This window comes from Vanessa atalanta, chromosome 13 (genome assembly GCF_905147765.1).
Source record: "Vanessa atalanta chromosome 13, ilVanAtal1.2, whole genome shotgun sequence".
NCBI classification, from domain to species: domain Eukaryota; kingdom Metazoa; phylum Arthropoda; class Insecta; order Lepidoptera; family Nymphalidae; genus Vanessa; species Vanessa atalanta.
Genome location: NC_061883.1, coordinates 6,135,258 through 6,158,364, shown reverse-complemented (window position 1 = coordinate 6,158,364; position 23,107 = coordinate 6,135,258). Strand labels below are relative to the sequence as shown.

At 32.3% G+C, this 23,107-nt stretch overlaps 2 protein-coding genes and 1 non-coding gene across 3 annotated transcripts; 2 read left to right on the top strand and 1 right to left on the bottom strand.

The window, feature by feature from the left end:
• Window positions 1-1,211: 1,211 nt before the first annotated feature.
• LOC125068259 (UDP-glycosyltransferase UGT5-like) lies at window positions 1,212-10,694 on the top strand. Its single transcript, XM_047677349.1, has 5 exons — window positions 1,212-1,396; window positions 2,177-2,414; window positions 6,788-7,386; window positions 7,830-8,052; window positions 8,560-10,694. Exons 1-5 carry the CDS (start codon window positions 1,394-1,396, stop codon window positions 9,069-9,071), a joined length of 1,575 nt encoding a protein of 524 aa, XP_047533305.1. The 5' UTR covers window positions 1,212-1,393; the 3' UTR covers window positions 9,072-10,694.
• A 10,109-nt stretch (window positions 10,695-20,803) lies between these two features.
• On the top strand, window positions 20,804-22,444 carry LOC125068139 (glutaryl-CoA dehydrogenase, mitochondrial). Its single transcript, XM_047677159.1, has one exon. The coding sequence runs from the start codon at window positions 21,047-21,049 to the stop codon at window positions 22,322-22,324; it is 1,278 nt and encodes a 425-aa protein (XP_047533115.1). The 5' UTR covers window positions 20,804-21,046; the 3' UTR covers window positions 22,325-22,444.
• A 96-nt stretch (window positions 22,445-22,540) lies between these two features.
• Window positions 22,541-22,613, bottom strand: Trnaa-agc. The gene has a single exon. It is a non-coding gene; the product is annotated as a tRNA-Ala (tRNA).
• Window positions 22,614-23,107: the final 494 nt, after the last annotated feature.

The window sequence follows — 23,107 nt, the reverse complement described above, 5'->3', positions numbered from 1 at the left end:
AGGAATTTTCCTATTTATCTTTCATCCAATGATAGGTTGTGGTTTACAGGCCCATCTGTAAAGGCACCTTACAGTCACCACATATTTTACCGCCCAGCAAGAGTATTAAAGGTGAGTGAGCTAGTGTAACATCAGGCACAAGGGACATAACATCTTAGTTTCCAAGGTTTAAGGCGCTTTGACTATGTAAGGTATGGTTTATATTTTATACAGTTTCAGTGACAACCATTTGTTAGCCTGCCTGTGTATTGAAGAAAATAAATTAATTTAATTTTTTTTTAAAATTAAAATTAATCCCTCATAATGTCCAGGCAAGTTAAATTTTAGTTACAGGTAAGATGAGTTTTAATATATTACATGTCTATATGTTATAGGATAATTAAGTATTCGTAATTAAAAATAAAAAAATTAGGTACATTAAATAAAAATAAAAATCCAATATTTTTCGTTAAAATGAATTTTTTATTTCTTATTTTATGTGTCATTGGTAACTATGTTCATATTATTTTGCTTATGTCTTTTTTTTTGGTTGGTCAAGAGGTGAGGTTTTTCTTAGCAGGAAAATTTCCTTAGTCATCTTATGACGTCTTAGGCTTAAGGTGAGGCGACCACAATGCAACGGTATTTTAATGATTAACTTGCGATATTTACCAATAACAATTTTGCTCGCGTTACAATGTCTTTTGGATGTTCATCAAAGTCGTTAGCATGAAATGGTCAACATCTAAACGAATTGACTGTTATTTGCGAACTTCCACAGACAATTGGTTTGAACGAAATCTAGTAAGTAGATGTTTTTCATACGTCATAAATCGTAAACCGCAATTTATCATTCATTCAAGCAACTCAAATCTAAAAATAAAAAATTGTATTTCATAAACAAAAGGTATATGTTATTTTGGCTTCGGAACCCTTCGTGGGCGAGTCCGACTCGCACTTGGCGGTTTTTTTTTAATACAATTCTCTGCTTGTAGTTGCAGTGTGCATCAATTGATAAAAGTAATCAATTATTCTATCACGCGCCGGATGTACTTGGTTTCGATTCAGGGTCATCACTTATGATACATGTACAAGACAAAAGGAGTGTTCATGGTCATATATATACACAAATCAATTGACGTTTTCCAAAATACAGGATAAACAAATATTATGAAATAATTGAATAAGTTTTTTTTTTTTATTACTACTTAAATGATCAGATAAGATTACGACTTCTAATAATTGCACGCAGATCACCGTGCACCGTGTATTTACATTTCGAACTTCATGTTCTAGAGATGTGACGTATTCTTGGTTAGGAATATTTATTAGTTTGCAAAGAGAATTGTGCCTCAATATACTGTATGATTACATTAGTGTGTGATAATAATATAGTGTAAATATTACCGCGAAAATGGTAAGTATTTATTCTAATTTAATAATTTTAAATAATATATTTAGATTTCTGAAATAATTTTATATATTAAAAACACATTAGAAATGTTTTTGAAATCTGTATTAAATAATGAACAATGTTGAAAAGTATGTTTCACCTATAAGTGTAATATGCAGTGGCGGACTAAGCCCGTCAAGGGCCGGGGCGGCAAAGCTGAATGATCTTGATGAAATTATGTAGGTACTAAGCACATTTTTAAAGTCTTGTTTAGGATTTGATCAGAGGAACGCAGATGTATTTGGGGGCCCCCCAAGACTGGCGTCCCGGGGCGAACCGCCCCTATAATACGCCACTGGTAATATGTACCTAATCGTAGTTATTAACTTGATAATATTATTGACTGATTTGATTTATATTATATTGATTATATTTATATTTATTTCTATAAATTTTTCACGAACACAAATTGTAACATTTCCTTGAATGTCAGACAATATATGCCTTAATTAATAAAATTAATTATCTTTTTACGATAAATTTATATTTTATTACATTATATTAATTCTCATGACACTAGTCTTAATTACAAGAATTTAGTTAAAAAAAAAAATATTAATTTGCAAAAGCAATAAGTTCTACGTAAGACTATAAAACCCGCACAGTTTTCGCAAGTATTTACAATTGTAATTTTTATTAAATAATACAGTACATAACATTTACTTAAAAAAATGATATGTAATGTATTACATAACATTTATTACATACAATTATGATTAATAAATAAACTGTTTTCAATTACAGAATGGGTTGTTGTTATTATTGTTAGTGCCTCTGTTAACAAACATCGTTGAGCCGGCAAATATTTTATATATTATACCGTTTTCGTCGGTATCACATTATATATTGCTGCGTCCAATCGGTGTGGAACTAGCGCGCCGAGGACACAATGTCACTGTCATAACATCGCAGAAAGAAAAAGATCCACCGTCGAATTACCACGAGGTCCTAGTCGATGATAAAAAGATTTGGGATATATTAGGTGAGTTTAAATTAAATATTAGTTAACGATAACTGTTGGGGAAAATGTTGTCTAGAGTGGAGACCGCGTCCTCGACAAACGAAGTGTAGAACGTCCTCAGGCACGGTGGAGTGATCATTTGCGCAAGACGGCTGACTGGATGCGAGTTGCCGAAGAAAGACCACAGTGGCGTGCATTTGGAGAGGCCTATGTCCAGCAGTGGACGAATGTGGGCTAATGATGACGATAATGATGACCAACTGTTATTTGTATCAGTTAAATTCGATTGGGAATGAATGATTTCAATCTATACCCATTTTGTTTAAACTGAATATTGATGATTTCCAAGTTACCAAAAGCAAAACATACATTTCTTTCATTTTGTCCGTCCGCCTGTTTTTACTGGGTAAGCTTTCGATTAAAATAAAAAGTAGGTATATGATCGGTTTATAAGGGAATTGCTTTGAACTACCGTTTAATTTTTATTAAAATGATTAAAAACACTGTTTTGCAATAAAACCTTTAGCTAAATAATAATACATCAGGGGCTGTTTCACTGTAAGCTTAGTATATACAGTGAAAAATTGAGCCGAAATGGCCCAGTGGTTAGAACGCGTGCATCTAAACCGATGATTACGGGTTCAAACACAGACAAGCACCGCTGAATTTTCATGTGCTTAATTTGTGTTTATAATTCATCTAGTGCTCGGTGGTGAAGGAAAACATCGTGAGGAAACCTGCATGTGTCTAATTTCAACGAAATTCTGCCACATGTTTAGCAGAATTTCGTTGGCAGAAACCAACCCGCATTGGAGCAGCACGGTGGAATATGTTCCAAACCTTCTCCTCGTAGGGAGAGGAGGCCTTAGCCCAGCAGTGGGTAATTGACAGAATAACAGACAAATAAAAATAAATAAAGTTCGCGACAGTAGCAATATTATACTGCTCCCGTTGTTAAAAAGGTCGTAACTATATCAAAGTCGATTTCGAGAAAATGAGAGATTTTGTCTGATATGGTGACACGGGTATTTGCAAAAAATTTTCGCTTATTCCAAAAACGATTATGTTATTTTCGAGAAACGCAAGATTTATTTTCATTTATACTTTTCCAATTTATCACAGTAGAAAGCATGTGCACGATAGGCTTCGTATCGTGCACACATAAAGGCCACTATTTAATTTCTTGGTCTAAATGTCAATAATACATTTTGACAATAGTAATATTGTCGAAAACATTATTTATCATATTTTATTTATTACATTATTAAGTCATAACTATTAATTATTTCCTATTTGATAATGAAACTGCCTATAAGAATATGGGTCTTTAGCTCTTCAAAATACGGGAAAGTGTTAATATAGTAAGTACTCGCTCTAGGTAACAATGTGTTATCTTATTTAAAAATAAATTAGACATAGAATAAGACAGATATAATATAGATGAAATTTCGAAATAATTTAATCTTCACACATTTGTAAAAGCACTGGAAATAATGATCAAACATTAAATATAAAACAAATTTTACATCATCTACAAATGAAGGAAAATAAAAATGGCATTCAAGATTAAACAAAAAAATATTTCGTTTACATTAATCAGTTTTGGAGACGACTAACTAATCAAATTTCTAAATATACTTATAAAACAACAAATATGCCCAGTAGGCAACAATTACTCATACTTACCGGTTTTATCATTAAGCAGGGCTTGAAAAGAAACCGTTAATAAAATAAAATTTTAATTTTACGTTTCGGTTATTACATAATATGTATTGATATAAATGAACCAATACAATTTCTAAATCAACAAAATTCCTTTAGATTGAACAATATTTATTCTCATAAAATACACAAACACTCGAACAGCATGAGCACATTGTTAAATTAAAAGATAGTTATTATATTCTATTTTATGTTTAATAACTCATTAAACATATTTTAGCTTATGAGTTAAGGGTCTTGGATAAGATACTGGGCTTGATAGATTTTAAGCGCGTTCAAATTGTTAACAGTAATAAATTAAAAGTCTTCATAAGGATTACTCGTCAAATTAGTTACGGCATAATCTGTGTTTTAGCATTAGCATTAGCAGCCCCTAACTGTCCCACTGCTGGGATAAAGGCCTCCTCTCCCTTTGAGGAGAAGGTTTGGAGCATATTCCACCACGCTGCTCCAATGCGGGTTGGCGGAATACACATGTGGCAGAATTTCGTTGAAATTAGACACATGCAGGTTTCCTCACGATGTTTTCCTTCACCGCCGAGCACGAGATGAATTATAAACACAAATTAAGCACATGAAATTTCAGTGGTGCCTGCCTGGGTTTGAACCCGAAATCATCGGTTAAGATGCACGCGTTCTAGCCACTGGGCCATCTCGGCTCTAATCTGTGTTACCTCTGCCAAAATAATCTTCTATTTTTAGTCATCAGTTTTTCTATTATATTGTTTTTCCACTAACTAGTTGTGTCTCCTGCCTTAGTTTCTGATCCCCTAATTTTAAATAGTCTTGGCTATCGAATTTACTTGTATAACAATGAACTGTTCCCTCTTTTTAAATATTATTAACGTATTTCGGGTAAATATGCATGTGGATTAAAATTTGGAATTCTAAAATAGACATAATTATGTCACCATCCAATGCTGTAGAACAGTCTGACCCAGGAACTTTTTTACGATAATTAGTCGATTTGTTGAAATCATATTATACTTTATTTACGCACGCCTAACTTGATGATGAAACTTATTTGTTGACGTTTATATATGCTTTAAAAATATTTAATTAATATAAGCTACATTACTAACTCTCATTTATTATTGTAACAAACAGTAACATATCATCGATCGTTCTATTTAATTACGAGTGTGAATACTTGGTGGCAGGGCTTTGTGCAAGCCCGTCTGGGTAGATACCGCCCACTCATCAGGTATTCTACCGCCAAACAGTAATTCTCAGTGTTGTTGTTTTCCGGTTTGAAGGGTGAGCGAGGCAGTGTTCCTACGGGAATAAGGGACATAACATTTTAGTTCCCAAGGTTGGTGGCGCATTGGCGATGTAAGGAATGATTTCTTACATCGCCATTGTCTATGGCGGTAGTGACCACTTACCATCAGTAGGCCCATTTGCCCGTCCGCCCTCCCGTCCGTTTTCATAAAAAAGACTGGCTGTATAGGGTTATCAAATCTCAATGCCCACGTATGAATAAATTCAATAATTTGCTTCTTATTAAATATGGTAAAAATAAATTATGCAGTATTTGAGGTGACAATAATCGATACGAAATAGCGTTTTTATACGAGTCATATCAAAATCAAACTATACTTTATTCACGTAGGCTTTTACAAGTTCGGATGTAGAGTCTACCAAGAAGAACAAGAACAATTTGAAATACATAGTTATGTTAGTTAAATATGTTTCAACAACATTATGCTTTTAGAATCGTAGAATGAAATGCTTATCAATTATATTGTGATTATGGGGAGACGTGTGACATGTTTAATTAAATATTATCGAAGCAGATAATATTCTCTGTCATTTAACGTTAATTAACATTTATTGTTGTCGATACAGATAGTATTAAATAAATAAATATTGGACAACTCCACATTCATTACTCTGATCCCAATGTAAGTAGCTAAGCACTTGCACTGTTATGGAAAATCAGAAGTAGCGACGGTACCACATACACCCAAACCCAAGACAACATAGAAAACTAATGACCATTTTCTACATCGACTCGGCCGGGAATCGAACCCGGGACCTCGGAGTGGCGTACCCATGAGAACCGGTATACACACTACTCGACTACGGACGTCGTCACGATAGCATGTATGGTCCTCCTCTGATGCTAGACAGACTAATGTTCCCAGTGTGACCTCGTATAGAATAATATATCTTATTAAAAATTGATTGGTATTGTCAATCGTCAAATCGGAAAAGGGTGTATTTTGTTCAACAGCTAGCCGAGGCTTGAGTGGTATCATATCAAACTGCCTCGTTCGTTAAGTTCAAACATCTGATACACCCAATAATGTTATTGGTTTTTTCTGTTATCGAAGTAGCATCTCTGAGTTTGAAATTTGCTATTGCTTAAACTGCCAGGGATTATGAGAATGAAGGAATTTAGAGGGCATCTTTGTTTGTGCACACGTTTAGTATCTATAATATATCTTGTACAATAGGATTTTTAGTATCTGTTGGTTTGTCAACGATAAGGAAAACATCAAATATCTCATTTTTTAGTTTGTACCATTAAATATTAATAAACCTCTTCAAATTTGATTCTTCGAGAAATTCAGCTTATAACTTCTGATATGTATAAATACGTATATAGCTTAAATGAAAAAAATATCACGTACTAAATATTTTTCATATATATTTTTCATTGTCCGCAGGCACAGAAAGACCGAACGTATTTACTATGGTTAATATGACAGCTGAAGATTTCCATAAACATATCCTGTGGGCAGGTGGTGTAGCTTTTACAGAATTAACGTTAAATTCAACTGACGTCAAAGCTTTTTTGAAAAAAGACAACAATTTTGATTTGGTCATAAGTGAACAATTTTACCAAGAGGCTTTGTATACCCTAGCTTACAAATATAATACACCATTAGTATTAGTCACGACATTTGGTAATTGCATGAGGCATAATGTTGTAAATAGAAACCCTCTACAACTCGCTACAGTGACATCAGAATTTTTAGATGTAAAAGACCCGACGAGTTTTTGGGGAAGGTTTAGGAATTTCTATTTCACGGCTTATGATTATTTCTGGTGGAGATTCTGGTATTTGAAGAAACAAGAGGAATTGGTTGTAAAATATTTACCAGAAATAGCGAATGATGTGCCGAGTTTGTACGAATTGCAAAAGAATGTGTCATTGATGATGATCAATAGCCACTTCAGCTACGATACACCCTCAGCTCTGTTACCCAATATAATCGAAATTGGAGGAGTTCATCTGTCCAACAGTAATGCAAGTTTGCCAGAGGTAATTTAACACGCATATCTTTTATGAGAACTTAATGAAACTAAAGTACTCAAGGATTTTTTAATAGCTCGCAGCTCTGATTTTATTTTGGGTACTTGATTAAAAACTTGTAAAGTATCTTATAGCTTTATATTTATTTTTAAATATACATAAAATAAAATTGAATCATGAAAATATAATTTAAATAAAATTATGTCTAATTATTATCTGATTATGAAGATTAAATTCGAAAAGTTTTATAATTTAATTATTTGGTCGCAATGGCTTTATGGCGTACTGAGAGGACAAATAATTTTTATTATTATTTAATTAAATTTTTCGTAGCTACTATCTAAATTGAAAATCTGATGAAAATTTGTTTGCACTTAATTTTAATTTTTAATTTATTTACATTATAAGTTTAAGAATACATATTAAAAAATTTAAATTGTGTATTATTTCAGGATCTTCAGAAACTTTTGGATGAATCAAATAATGGAGTTGTGTACATCAATTTCGGGTCAAACGTTAGGAGTTCTGAGTTACCACTAGACAAGAAGGTGGCATTTCTAAATGTTTTTAGAAGACTGAAACAAACAATACTATGGAAATGGGAGGACGACCAGTTAGATAACAAACCTAGTAATTTGGTTACACGTAAATGGTTACCTCAAAAGGAAATTCTTGGTAAGTTTATTTGATCTATTATTAATTTTATGATAGTAGGTTCACAAACAAATGGGTCACCTGATAGAATCTTCAATACAATCCCCAAACTGAGACAAAAAAAAAACTAAGGATTGCCGTTTGGCGGTAGAATATATGAGGAGTGGGTGGTACCTACCCATATGAGCCTGTACAAACCCATACCACCAAGATAATTTTCGTATTAATTTATAACTTCTTACTACTATATCTGCGTATGCCGAATCTTTTGGAGTTTGGACACAAAAGGGTTTAATGATATATTAAAAGTAATCCTATGACCATACGCTATTTATTATTTACTTACCTATACCTAGAAACATCCGATTAATAAGTTATATGACTGAAAATTCTGGATGCTGTTTGGCATGTTATTTGGCATATAATCTATTTACTTGTACCTATCTATTAACATAAAACCTGACTCGTATAAATCTTTAGATTTTAATCTATTCAAAATGTGCTAATTAAAATATAATTATATTTCAGCACATCGTAATATTAAAGTGTTTGTATCACACGGCGGCTTGATAGGAACGCAAGAAGCTATATTTAATGGAGTACCTCTCATCGGCGTTCCAATATATGCTGATCAATTTAACAACTTGCTTCTCGTCGAAGAAGCGGGCTTCGGCAAAATCCTCCAGTATCACGATATTAATGAAAAAACCTTATACGATTCTCTCAATGAAATTTTAAATAATAATTCTTATATAGAAAAGGCTAAAGAAATATCCCAAGCATTTAAGGATAGACCGATGACCGCTTTGGATACAGCCATGTTCTGGATAGAATATATAATAAGAAATAAAGGAGCTGATTATATGAAGAATCCGGCAAGAAATATGAGCTGGGTCGCTTACACTATGATTGATGTGTATGCTTCAATATTGATATTTTTAATTATCATTATTGTAATATCTGTTAAAGTGACGCGATCTATTCTGAATGTTTTACGTGTTCATAAAATCCAAGTAAAAAATAAAAAGAAGCGCTTGTAAAAATAGGATAATTATGCTTTTAGATGAATATTTCATTTATTAAATAGCTCTAGTTGAATCTTGTTTGTGATTTGATATGATATTATATTAAGACAATGTAAGTTTGACAAGGTAGTTATTTTAAAGTAGTTTGATGGAATCCGTAGAACGATGGTACAAATTGTAAATTATCATCAAGGCTCATATAGGTACATATACCATTCAATCGTAGCGACTGACATATAACTAATGCCTTTAATGAAACCTATCTTTTAACATGTGACGTAGTTCCTTTTTAGTTGTAGAATAGTTGCCAACTTGTTTGTACCTTCCCAGATGACTTTGCAGAAAAGCTTAAAAGTAAAAGTTAGGTATGGTGTGTACGTACATAATTATAGTATTTAGAAGGCAGAGCCTGTATTTGTTTTAGGTTATTCTCTTACGTTATTTAATCATTGATATTTAAGTAGTATTTTTCGTATACCTAACTCCACAAACTTGTCTGACGAAAGGTTAATCTTTTAGCAGTTTTGGTTCGTCAGTGAATAAATGTAGCGTTGACACTTTGCATATCGCGAAACAGTCCACATATAATTAGACCAACATTTGCCGTAAGCATTGCTGTTTGAACAGCCATACGTTTGCGCTGTGTAAGTAGAGTCTCAACTATAAGCTAACATATGCATTCAAATGTCGAGATTGTTTCGTTTAATTTTAATGATGACAATTTTTTTTTATATACGTTTCAATTTTCATTTGTTATATTTAAATTAGTCTGTCTATGAAATTTACATGCTCTGGAAAGATGATTGTAAGATGGTCCGTTTTGTAGTTTACTAATGAATCATTTATAGAATTCCCTTTGTTTGAATAGAATATGATTTATTTTTCTCTCACACCAACCTCATTTTTATTAAACTATTTAGGTAATTAACTAAATAGGCTAGTCTTCTTTTTTCTCATTAATTAATCGATTCAAGTCGAACACCACATAATCCCATAAGTCAGATTTCACGTGCCAAAATATCGGATAAAGTTCCATATAAACTGTACGTGAACGTAAAAACTTAGTACGTAACAAAACGAAACATTAATTTTTATGTATCATATTATTCTTAAATATTCGCAGTGCCAATCAAGTTAATAAACTACTTCAATCTGAATTGTAATTGGTCGATCATATCCGATGACGTAACGACTAATGAGCGTTCAGTATTTAGACGGTCTAGTAAATCTGACACAGATCAGCGTTTCATGGAAGTCTTCCTTTCAAGAATTTCGTTTAAAGTATTCCAATGGGATTCCAATGGAATGTGAACAATAGCAATTAACGGCTTTATTGATAAATGTAATTTAGTGGTTCTAAAGTAATTATTAGACACTGATTTCTTTCTTTATATTATAATTGTTTTTATATAGAAATTAAAATTAAAAAGTTTGGTATATTAGTAGGAATGGAGAAAGAACTTGCAGCGATACTGATTGTGTTATTATTATCTTTTTGCTTATTATGTGTTTGATGAAAATATGTATCTGTGATTTGTATTAATTAAATAAACTTTATTTTTTTAAACAGACAGTCAACAATTTATTTGAAATAATTAAAAAAAAAAAACAAATTTATTAAACAGTGTGTTCTTTTACTTTGTTTCGCTGACTGTTAACATATTACGACAAAAAGTACATTTTTATTCTCTTCTTATAACAAAACACGATTGACATAATCGTTGAATAATTTCAATGCTTAAAGTAAAAGTTATTTAAACACTTTAAATGGGTTTTCTTCATTACTCGTCTCTATACTAATTCTCAGCAGCAAAGAAGGTCCAACTTCCAACAAAATTAATGTTAAAACAAATTTCAATTGAACCCGTTACTCTCAACTTTATAATTTAATGTCAAACAATTCAGCGAAATTCGAACGGCGTCTCGTAATAAGAGAAATTTTGAAAACAATTACATCATTAATTGTTTTTATTATTGTTGTTATTTTTTTTTAATTAGTCGCCATTTAAAATTATTATTTTTCACAGTGCCATTGTCTGTGCCAAATGACCACATTCCATTAGGCGACTTATCTGCTTTATTGCCTACTTATATCAGACTAAAGAAACAATGGCACTGTAAGAAATATTCATATACCTTCATTCAAATACCTCACAATACAATGCGTTACCAAACCCGGGCCAATGCTACTAACAAATTGACACTTTATCGAAATCGGATCGAAAAGTTATCGTTGCCGTTCAATCGTTTTCCTATTGTACTAACACATCCAGTTGCACTTCGGTCAAAGTTGATTCGGAATATAATTGGGATCGTATCTTAACTGATATAAATAAGTAGAAACGACCCTCAGTTACGTTAAAGTTTTATTTTGGTGAGGATTTGTCGAATTTGGATCGAAATAAAATCAGGAACGTATCATAACCGTTATATGTTATTAGAATTGACTCAGGGGACTAAAATGTCGTGTCACGTGCCTCCAGTGACACAGTTGTTTTAGGACTAAGCACATGCCCGGGGTGGCAGGGCTTAAAGTCAGCCTAGATTTCAAAATCATTAGCCATTTTTTGTCATTTTTTAATTGAGGGTTTTTAAAGAAATTGAATTGAATTAAGGTCAATAAAATAAAATTATTATTCCACCGAGGCACAGCTTTATTGTGTTTTTGGGTGGCGCTGCCCATGCTGTCAAAATATTATGGCTTTTTAATAATAAAACCTTAAATTCTTTAATTTTTTCCTTATTTCTTTCAATTTATTTTGTACACAGGAGGTCAAATCTTAACATACGCTACTGGGTATGTCTGTTTTTACACTGGTTCACTTACTCTTCGAACGTGTATTGGACAAAGGATTTTTTATGCCTAGCAGCTGACGGCCATCTCCTTAAACGCGAGAGAAACCACGAGCGACAACTAGTAATATATAAATAAGTTTAGTATTTATGCTTCGATAAGGTTAAAAAGTCTTAAACTTATCGAAGCATAAATATAAAGGGGGCATGGTAGTGCCTCCACCAAGACCCAAGTGAGCCAAGCGAAGCACAAGGGCACTATATACCTTTTCCCGAAGCGCTTCGTCGTTTCCGGCACGTGATTGGATCCAGGGACTGATCTTCATCCAATCTGGCTTATTTTTATGTACCGTCCATAGACATTAGCGCTGTTTGATATGTTAAAATTGATATGTAAGGAATCTTACATCATACCAATGTGCGCCACTAACCTTGGGAGCTATTATGTTATCTACCATTTAGCTGCAGTTACACTGGCTCATTCATCCTTCAATATCACAACAATACTAATTATTGCTGTTTGGCGGTTGAACATCAGGTGGGTGGTACCTACCGGCAGGCTTGCCGAAGCCCTACGATCAAATAAACGCTCTAGCAAAAGAAGTGCTAGACTAACGATAGTATAAGAGATACTTAACATTAACAATGGCTCTTGTACTGTGACAGTTGATATTGTTTTAATAAAATGCCCACAAAATCGTAATAATATTGTATTACGATTATATATTAAGTCAATTTTAACTCTCTTATATGAATCTCTCATTGAATGAATTCCTTATGTTACAAGCTTTTCACGCTTGAGTCGAACATTCGATTGAGTTGAATTATCACTAAATAAGTCTGACGGAGTATTATAATGATTAGATTTAAGAGATTTAAGTTGGGAAATTCTGAGTTATTTCTTACGATAAAAAAAGTTGACTAATGATAATTCCTTTTAAGGCTAACAGTTACCAAAGCCGTAGCTCGATGCCTATTACCACGACATAATCGATCATATTTTAATCTTTTACGAAAATAAACTCACAAGGGCCGTAAAAAGGGTAGGTGAGGGCGGTTAATTAATCAAAACATTGGAGCTCATCAACTATAGTTTGACTTCGTAGTCTATTAGTTCAAATCGTAGACGAGTATATTGTACGATATTTTGCTATAAATAGTGTAATGTTATTTATTTTAGCGGTAAAGTTTCCAATAATTCTTGACAAAAAATAACTCTTTATTATCCTGATCCGGAATTAGAATTAATAACAGAAGTCTTAGGAGGCAGCTCTAACCAATGAGGCATTAACGTCTGAAGAGGTTTAGCTACTATTTTTAAAGACGGTGTTAACGGTACGAATGAAGATTAATCTTAATATAGCGATCTATAACAGAGATAGCCTAATCATGGACGGGCTAGTGGAATACCATGCAGGCTAGCCTAGGAATCCAGAACCCAACTTAGATCAATTACAAGTAAGTCAAAGGGCATATAACCAAAATACACATAAACAGTCATTCTGAATCTATCAAACTACCAAACACACACACACATACACAAAACAAGGCAATAAACATACAGATATGTAATAACATCTGTTTATATAGTAGATATGTAACAACATGTGGAGATATGTAATAACATCTGTTTTTAACACATAAGCAGCTTGTAAATTTCCCACTGCTGGGCTGAGGCCTGCTCCAATGCGGGTTTGTGAAATACACATGTGGCAGAATTTTGTTGAAATTAGACACAAGCAGGTTTCCTCACGATATTTTCCTTCTCCGCCGAGCACGAGATGAATCATAAAGACAAATTAAGCACATGAAAATTCAGTAATGCTTGCCTGGGATTGAACCCGCAATCATTGGTTAAGATGCACGCGTTCTAACCACTGGGTCAACTCGGCTTATAAAAACATCTGTAGTGATTTATTATTAGGTTTTAATTAGTGCTCATTTTATGGATAATAAGATCACAATGTTTTGGTAGATGCATTGTAGTCCTCACTCAGCACGCCAGTCCCAAGAGTTCGTAATTAAAACTTCCAATTTGTGTATTTTGTGGGAATTACCGTCATTGAAAAATAGAAATCAGCGTAGACTACGTTAATTTTCTTTGTTTCCGGAATGAAGTATCTTGTTTGTAATTTGAATTGTTACTTTGAGTCGGATAACTGTAATTCTGAGGGAAGTTGAGAACTAAGACTGAAAAAACTGTTGCTTTTATTAATTCCGAAATAGTTTTGTAATAAGACGAGATAATTTAGTGTTTAGTACATCTGAATCTTAACATAGATTGTGGGTTCAAATCCGGGCAAGCACCACCGTATATTACTGTAATAAAATATCATAAGGAAACCTGCATGTGTTGGATGAAAATCTGCTACATGTGTGTCCGCTAATCTGCTATCGAGTGATGCGGAAGAAATAGTTCCTAACCTTATTCCTCAAACGGAGAAGTAGTCTTAGCCCAGGATATTGTATATTTAACCATTTTTATGTAAAAGCCTGATTTTCGACTATTGAAGTTATTAAGCCCTAAAATTTAAATTGTTTTCCGCTTAACTATTTTCAAATATTACAAGGAATCAACATAAAACTTCCAAAAGAAGTAGGGTGTTTGTTGTTATAACGTGATAAGTGTTATTTTATATCAGATCTGTCTTGACTCAAACGAATAAAGCTGTTTAATAATTTATTTTTGCATAACCATAACCGTAAGTAAAAAGCAAAATTTAATGACTTTTTATTTAAATAATTGTGGTTCGAAATTTGAATAGCATTGAAATTTGACACTCATTTTATTTTAATCTTTGTTAGAATTTCTACGTAACGTAAATTAGGTACTTAAATCGACAGTCTAATTTCATATGACTGAATACGGAGCTCTACTTAATAACAGCAGGTTTCCGCTTTTAGTACCTACTATGTAATGGTGACGTTAATTTTATATTATAATGGTTTTCATATAGTACGGTTTGAGTGATGTTTGATTAATTCCATTTCACGCAATGTGTAATTTAAATAAGGAACGCAGAAAATGAATTTATAGATAAACGAAAAACCTGTATTCATTTTCATTTTAAATCATAGTAAACTGTTTTTATTATGCGTAATTATTTAAAGTCAAAATGTACATATAATTAATTATATTTATTTATTAGATATTCCAATAGTTGTTTTTGATTGACATAATGACAACACACGGTCTAAATAGGTTATTCAAACATAATAGATCAATGGGAATTCGTAATTTCTTAAGTTGTAAATATACGAATCATTATCGTCTTTACTATAAGGGCACACGGGGCACGTGCCCAGATCCCCCATCCAAAGGGGGCCCCGAAGAACTAACAATTTCTCTCACACGTTTGTACACACTTTGACTGCTATGTATATTTTCGAAATTGCTGTATTTGTAAGAAATAACTAAGATCTTAATCAAAAGGCTAGCGACGATAGTCGATACTAAAAGTTGAAAGCTATAGACGCTTCATTATATTAATAGATATGCTATGGCCATAAGATTCAACCAACCAGACAACAACCAACAAGACAACCAATCAGATTTCTAAGAATTTACGAAAATTACCGCATCGTTTAATTGAAACCTATAAGCAAATTATTTTTTCGTGGTAGACGTACAATTAAAAATAAATTGTTTTCATTGTCATTTTAGTAAATATCTAGCAAAAGGGTCCTAAATTCATGTGTGTCCTAGGGCTTCAGAATAGCTTCAGTCGGCACTGATGCGAATCTTTATTTAGGCTGTAAATGTTGGCGTTACAAACGTTATTAACTATAATCACATATAACATATAATATTTTTATAGTGTTTAATAAAATCATGTACTATAATACAAATTTTAAGTTATCGCAACAATTTAAGTAATTTTAAATAATGTGATTTTTGGTTTGGAAGATATCTACAGATTTGTTATACTGATATCTTATTTATCACTGGCATATCTATACAAGTGAATGGAATTGCAAGTAAAAATAATTCACGTGAGTACTGAACTAATTTATTCGCCAGACTATTCGTCTGCTGATATACTGATGATGAATAAACAACGCGATGCATGGATAGGATGGGTTCGTCTTTTTTGTTCTTGTTTCTTAATTATTTGCATCAAAGTCGATTATTTCTTCATTGTAAAGATTACAAGAAAAATATTTTTAAAATACGATAAATGCAGCTTGGTATGCAATTAATAAGCCGTAATGCATATTTTTATACTTTTTATAACTTATACGGACGGTCAAATGACTCATCTCATGGTAAATGACCTCTGCCCATAGGCACTGGTGCTGTAAGGAAATTTTACCTTTCTTTGAATCTCTAATGCGCTATCAACCTTGGGAACTGAGATGTTATGTCCCTATACTGGCTCACTTATCCTTCAAGCCGGAACACAAAAATTACTGCTGCATGGCTGTACATACGTTGAGTAGGTGGTACCCACCCAAACGGGGACGAAGCTTGTTACCCAGTAAATGTAAACTTAGTAGCTTATACTAAGTAGGTAGAAACCATGTTCAAATTAAGTCTTTCACCTTATGTTATTAGGGTAGATAATAATTATATTTTGTATTGTATAGTAATATAGATCAAATTCTGAAAAGTTTTAATCGAAATACCGAGAGATTTTTGTAACTTTCCCTGTTGTAATATTATTCATATTACTCCAGGGGAAGTAGATTTTACTACGGAAGCCTGATGAAACAATTGAACTAAACCGACCAAAGTAAGTTATAAGCTATGTCAATGATGACTAAAGACAGCTTAACTGACGGTCCCATGATGCGGTAAGCGTTTTCCTTGCTTTATTAAAACCTTGGCTTTTTCGACAACTTTTTTTTTCGGATAGTTTTATATTATATAGTTATTCAACCTAGCTTAAAGCAGTTACTCCACTCATAAACACTGGCACTGAAGGAAATATTCTCACCATTTATTACACCGTCAATACGATTTAAGATTTTATGTCTATTGTGCTGCACAGCTATATAAAGTATTGTTATTGAGATTTTTGGACTTGGGTGATCACTACAAAGATGAGTCCTACTATTTGGAAATTGAAAATATGATTTTTTTAAATAAGTCCCATGTTATGTCAGTCCCAGTGTATGTTAGTCCCATAAATACGACGATTTAGACACGAATAAACGTTTTATGGTAAATAAACCCTTTTTGTGAAAAATATCTTTAAAATTTTTGGATCTATGAAAGTTATCTTTGCACAGATATTAAAAAAAAAAAAAACTTAACGACTTCGCATGCGTAACAGGTACAATAAAAGGACAATGTAATATTTATTTCATGTCGCATTGCGTCATATATGCTCCAGGCGCACAGAAATCGCTATCCAACACAGATGCTGGGACATTAACTATGCTAACTTACATAGAAGGTACTTTAGATTATCTCGTATTTCAGGGCTCAAACTACACGACTATTCCATTTATGTTGCGGAGGAATTCACTGTGATGTTCTAATTTAGGAACGTCACTTGCTTGAGCTTCTGATTTTATAATATGCACTCAGCTTCGTCCGACGTTTTATTTGCTTTAATATTTAATTTACCAGACATTGCAATGCATTGTTTGTATTTGTACTGAGAAGTTAATGGTATTGCTTGAAGTCAAAAGAAATCATATTGTAAAAAAAATTATTCGTGCGGTATATTATAACCGCAGTGTCAACCCTAGATTACCTAAGTATACAACAGATACATATATGATAAACGCAAGATACTTTTTGTTGTATTGATCGATGTATATGTATGGTTTACGGCGTAGTTCCAATTATAATGTCGTATAGAGAAGTTATTTTGCAAATAAATTTATGATAAATGTGAGTGGCACATTTAAATGCTGAAAAAAAAAATAGCTACAAAATGTTTACTACTTACTAAAATAATAGTCAAATGTGATTATTATTATACATTACATGGAAATTTTAAAGTTTTTCTATTTTTTATGTATGCATAAATAATATTCCTAAAAAGAAATTTAAGTTAAATGTTGTCCAAGATTTCGCCAGAAAAAAAATGGCCGACGAGTGCAAAATGTATGCTAATCTGGCATTTGCATATGAGTGGAAAAATCACTGGGCCATTAAAGAGTGACGTACCTTAGAAGTGTGAAAGGGTGGAGTAGGTACCGATTAAGGGCAGTTTAACAAGGAGCCAAGGTGCCATTAAGGTCTAAGACCTTACCGTTCTCAACCGTCGTTTGTCATGCAAATAGAGAGTGAATAATTTATTGAAGATTCCGCCTCTAGTATTATGATCTTCGTTGGATATATTTTGGTAAGTGGTTGACTTTTTATAGCAAGGATTATGATATACATACCAATTTATTAAAAAAGTTATTTTATTCATACTCTTTAATACTAAGTGGATCTGGTAATAATTTATTTATTATTTTATAAAAAAACTCCTTGTAGTATTTTATTTTCGTATTTAGTTTATGCGACGCAAAGATCGGAAAACTTGTAATATTTGACCAATAACAATATTTTATACAGGTATATTAAAATACTTGAAAATAAAAATAAATGTTACTGATGGAGGAAAACCTCCTTGATTTTATATTTATATATAATATTTATGAAATTTTAAGCTTAATTTTTTATCAGCACATACACGTGTATTTTTCACGGAATTATGCATCCGCAAAAATGTTGCTTAGCCCCCGTGCATACAGAGAACCTTTATCCACGGATCACTAGAAACATGTTTTACAAAAAACTCTTAACATGGGCAAAGAAAGTAAAATAGATGCCTGGCTCGCATTCATAACGTTGGTTTTTGCTCTGGGACATAAATAAGAGGACATTGTCCGGAGGCACCACGTAAGGCAGCTTGAATTAGTTCCTTTATTTTATTTTGTAGCCTGCTTTAGTGTTGCATTTTAGAAGTAATAGAGAATAATTTAGAACAGTTTTTATAGCGTTGGTCTGACTTCGCACTAGTTTTAGTCTAAAATATATGTAAGTATTTAAAATTTCAAGACGTATATTTGTACGACATAGCCGAATGGTTAGAATTCGAAGCTAAATTTGATTAAAAAATTGCATAAAACACGAATATCAATTTGAATGATACGAATTTTTATTTTTATGCTCATTTTATGTCATTGATTACATTAAATTTCGTCAATAGATACCAAACAAAAAAGGAAAACGTTTGACTGCCACCGAAGAAAAAGGTAATATAGTTTTTATCTTTATCTATAAAGAAATACAATAATAGTTGATAAACGTGTTCACATTATTTCTTCACCCGTATCCAGGCAAAATATTGGTGCCGTTGTAGTATTTATATTTTGCAGAAAACTTTTATTTGATATTATTTAAAAATGTTGAAACAAAGGCTCTCAAATTTTGGATTTTATGGACCTAACTTCCAACTTTATAGACTCTGGTTTAATATAATAACTAAACTATTTATGCTATAAAATGTTCAACAGTTCGTATATAACATTTTGTACCATAAACAAAAACAAACGTCGTCATAATATTGAAAAGTATCTAGATAGTTCTTTAATAACAGAACATATACGAACAAATTATTTCCAACAAAAACATCATAGCATATTTATAATTAATATTCTTCTACGAATGATTAAATGAACTAAAAAAATATTTGAAATAACGTTATTATTAAAACTTATTTATTTACTAAAATACTTTACTGAAGTTTAAAAAATAATAACGCAACGGAAAACAATACAGTAAAGTAAAGAAATAAAGTAAACATACGTTGAAAATATTTCTTTGAATAACATCAAAGTTGCACAAAGCATCTAAGCTTTAATGTAAATTACTTGAAAGTAAAACGCTAAGAAGAATAAACCATAAAATAAAACTTCAATCACACATTAAAGATAAAATTAAAGTAAAACTAATATGACGTCGACGAGTATGACGTGTATTACTCACGTATTTATATATTACTTTATTATGTTTCTAACATATAGTAGCTTCGCGGTTACTACGTCTAACAATGACGTACGTCTAGGTAATAACAATATTATTGTCACGGTTATATCATTATTTATTTCCTGATAAATAAAATCAATTAAAAGTAATTCAGCTAAGAATTGAATTGAATAAACCAGCCAGGTGGACCGATGACCTTAAGAAGTTGGTTTTATCCGACTGGATGTGGAAGGCGGAGAATCGGCGGATGTCTAGCAGTGTATTGTAATTGTGTAATGATGATGAATACATAAAATTTTACTTACAATAACAAGTACTTACCTACTTGATTATTGATAGATAATAATTGATATAACAATGCAGATTATATTTTGTAGAAAAAATTAATATAAAATAAGTATAATGCCAAACATAACAGTTTATGGTATTATTTTGATATTAGCAATAACATTGTTACGTACAAGTAATAATAATAAAAAAATAAGGCATAAATTGCTTTGAGATATGGTGATAATTAGAATAATATTTCTAATATATAAACCTTTATTCAATTAAAAAAATAAGTACTTACATATTTATTTAAGTACGAAATAAATTTATTACGAAACTTATAAAATTTTGCGTAATACATAAAGACACGCATATTACGATTATAAAGGCTCGCATTTCCTCAATTTTTATCGAAACAATAAAATATACGTGCCTTACAGTTATCAACTTATCATATTGTACATATCATACTTATCACCCAAAAAAATATTTTATTTATTAATAAATATTAACATTAAAAGGTAAATTTGCGAAGTAACAGTTATCAAAGATAACATTTAAGTTCATAGATAATAATTGTCAAACATACAATATAAAAATCTCGCGCCTTTCATTTTAAAGCAAGCAAAATGTTGTATAGAAACAAAAATCGAATAAGATAAACAAACAAAAGTCCGCAGTTACATTAGCAGCACATCAATGACGTGAATGTAGCAACGGAAACCTATTATTAAAAACAGTTTCTTGTCACTAGGTCAGAAGTGAGGTTATTACTTTCGTATCTTAAACATGTTATCAAACTTAAGATAATATTTAGTGATTACAGTTATTATGTTGAATAGCTAGTGTCTTATTGTATATACATATATATACTGATTTAAAACTATAGGTTTTAGTGTGTGATTTTGAACAGTGGAAATTTATCATGAACTGATAACAACTAGATACTTAGTGAGTTTTCGAGAAATAAGAACCTATTAATTACTATTTAAATATGGCTGTAAATTTTAAAAAGTGTTCTAAGTTATTGTCTACATTGTGTAATAATAATAATTACAGAGCATTGTCAACAACATGCTCAAACAACACAAAAGTGTCTTTTAACTGGGAAGACCCTTTGAATTTAGATCGACTATTACACGACGATGAAAAGGCAGTCCGGGACTCGTTGAAAGCTTATTGTCAAGAGAAACTAATGCCTAGAGTGGTTCAGGCAAATAGAAACGAAGTATTCGATCGGGCGATTTACAAAGAAATGGGCGAGTTAGGGATTCTTGGGTGCACCATTAAAGGCTATGACTGTGCTGGAGTATCATCTGTCACTTATGGGCTCATTACGAGGGAACTAGATGGCGTAGATTCTTCATATCGATCGGCTATGAGTGTACAGAGTAGCTTAGCTATGGGAGCTATTTACATGTGGGGTTCGGAGGAACAGAAACAAAAATATTTACCAAAAATGTCTAAAGGTGATTTAGTCGGTTGTTTCGGGCTGACTGAACCGAATCACGGAAGTGATGCCGGTGGACTGGTTACAAGGGCTAAATATGATTCTAAATCAAAATGTTACATTTTAAGCGGTTCGAAAACGTGGATAACGAATTCGCCAATTGCAGATGTTCTTATAGTATGGGCTAAAAATGAAGAAAATAAAGTACAAGGTTTTATAGTAGATCGCTCTCAAGTGAAAAAAGGACTAGACACGCCCAGAATCAATGGCAAATTTTCTTTGAGAGCTTCGGCAACGGGCATGATATTGCTCGACGAAGTAGCTATACCGGAGGAGAATTTATTGCCCAACGTAGTAGGTATGAAGGGGCCTTTCGGATGTCTCAATAACGCGCGATACGGGATCGCTTGGGGCGCTCTCGGTGCGGCTGAAACATGTTTGCGGATCGCTCGAGAGTACACATTAGATCGGAAACAATTTGGAAGACCGCTCGCCTCAAACCAGCTGATACAGAAGAAATTGGCTGACATGATTACAGAAATAAGTCTCGGTTTTCAAGCTTGCTTACATGTAGGACGTCTAAAAGATGAAGGTTTAGTGGTGCCCGAAATGATATCGCTACTAAAGAGAAATAACTGCGGGAAAGCTTTGGAAATCGCTAGAGTAGCTAGGGACATGCTCGGGGGTAACGGAGTGTCTGACGAGTACCACATTATAAGACACGTCATGAATCTAGAAGCCGTTAATACATATGAAGGCACCCATGATATTCACTCTTTAATTTTGGGTAAAGCTATCACTGGAATACAAGCATTTTATTAGTTACGTAACGTACCTGTACGTAAATGCTACTTTTGCATGATATTGTGAATATATGTAATTATTATTCTTGTTAAGTAAAATACTTTTTTCCTGTTAATAAAGTTGTTGTTTTTTATTGAACCATCTTATTATATTTTATTTTAAGTAAGCAATGTGTACTGTTTATTCATTAAAGTTTCATAAAGAAAAAAGAAAATAATATTAGAACAAAATAATTGGAGGCGCCGGGTATCGATCCCGGTACCTCTCGCATGCTAAGCGAGCGCTCTACCATCTGAGCTACGCCCCCTGATAAATATCCAATCGAAATTTAAGATCAGATGTTTTTTTAATACTACATAATAATTTATGTAAATAATAATATATAAGTTTATAATTCATGAATGCCAATCATATTAAAAAGTTTCCCTTTAAAATTAAAAAAAAATATGTTTGTAAATATTTTAAAGAAATATTATTAAAATTTTGTCAAGTTAAAAAACAATATATATCTTTCATATTAAGAACGCAAATCTTTTTCCGAGTCTTATTCGAAAGTAATTGTATTTTTAATATGAAACGCGTATAATTCACGGGGGTCTTAAACAAGCAAAATATTCCCTTAATACAAAACGTGTTCCTTTAAACGGTATCATAAAATACTTATGTAATAACATTTTCTTGGGACATTACTCTCGGGAGACAAGGATGACTATTTTGAAGATAATAAGGGGAAATCGTTTTTCTCCTGGAGCACAATTTTGTTTGATAGCTGAATTTTTCCGAGATCTCGAGATGTGCCAC

Bases quoted from the DNA above. Each gene is read 5' to 3' on its own strand.
- LOC125068139 (XM_047677159.1), top strand. From the start codon at position 21,047: ATGGCTGTAAATTTTAAAAAGTGTTCTAAGTTATTGTCTACATTGTGT.
- LOC125068259 (XM_047677349.1), top strand. The intron at 7,387-7,829 runs GTAATTTAACAC...GTATTATTTCAG, and splicing joins GTAATGCAAGTTTGCCAGAG to GATCTTCAGAAACTTTTGGA. The intron at 8,053-8,559 runs GTAAGTTTATTT...ATTATATTTCAG, and splicing joins ACCTCAAAAGGAAATTCTTG to CACATCGTAATATTAAAGTG.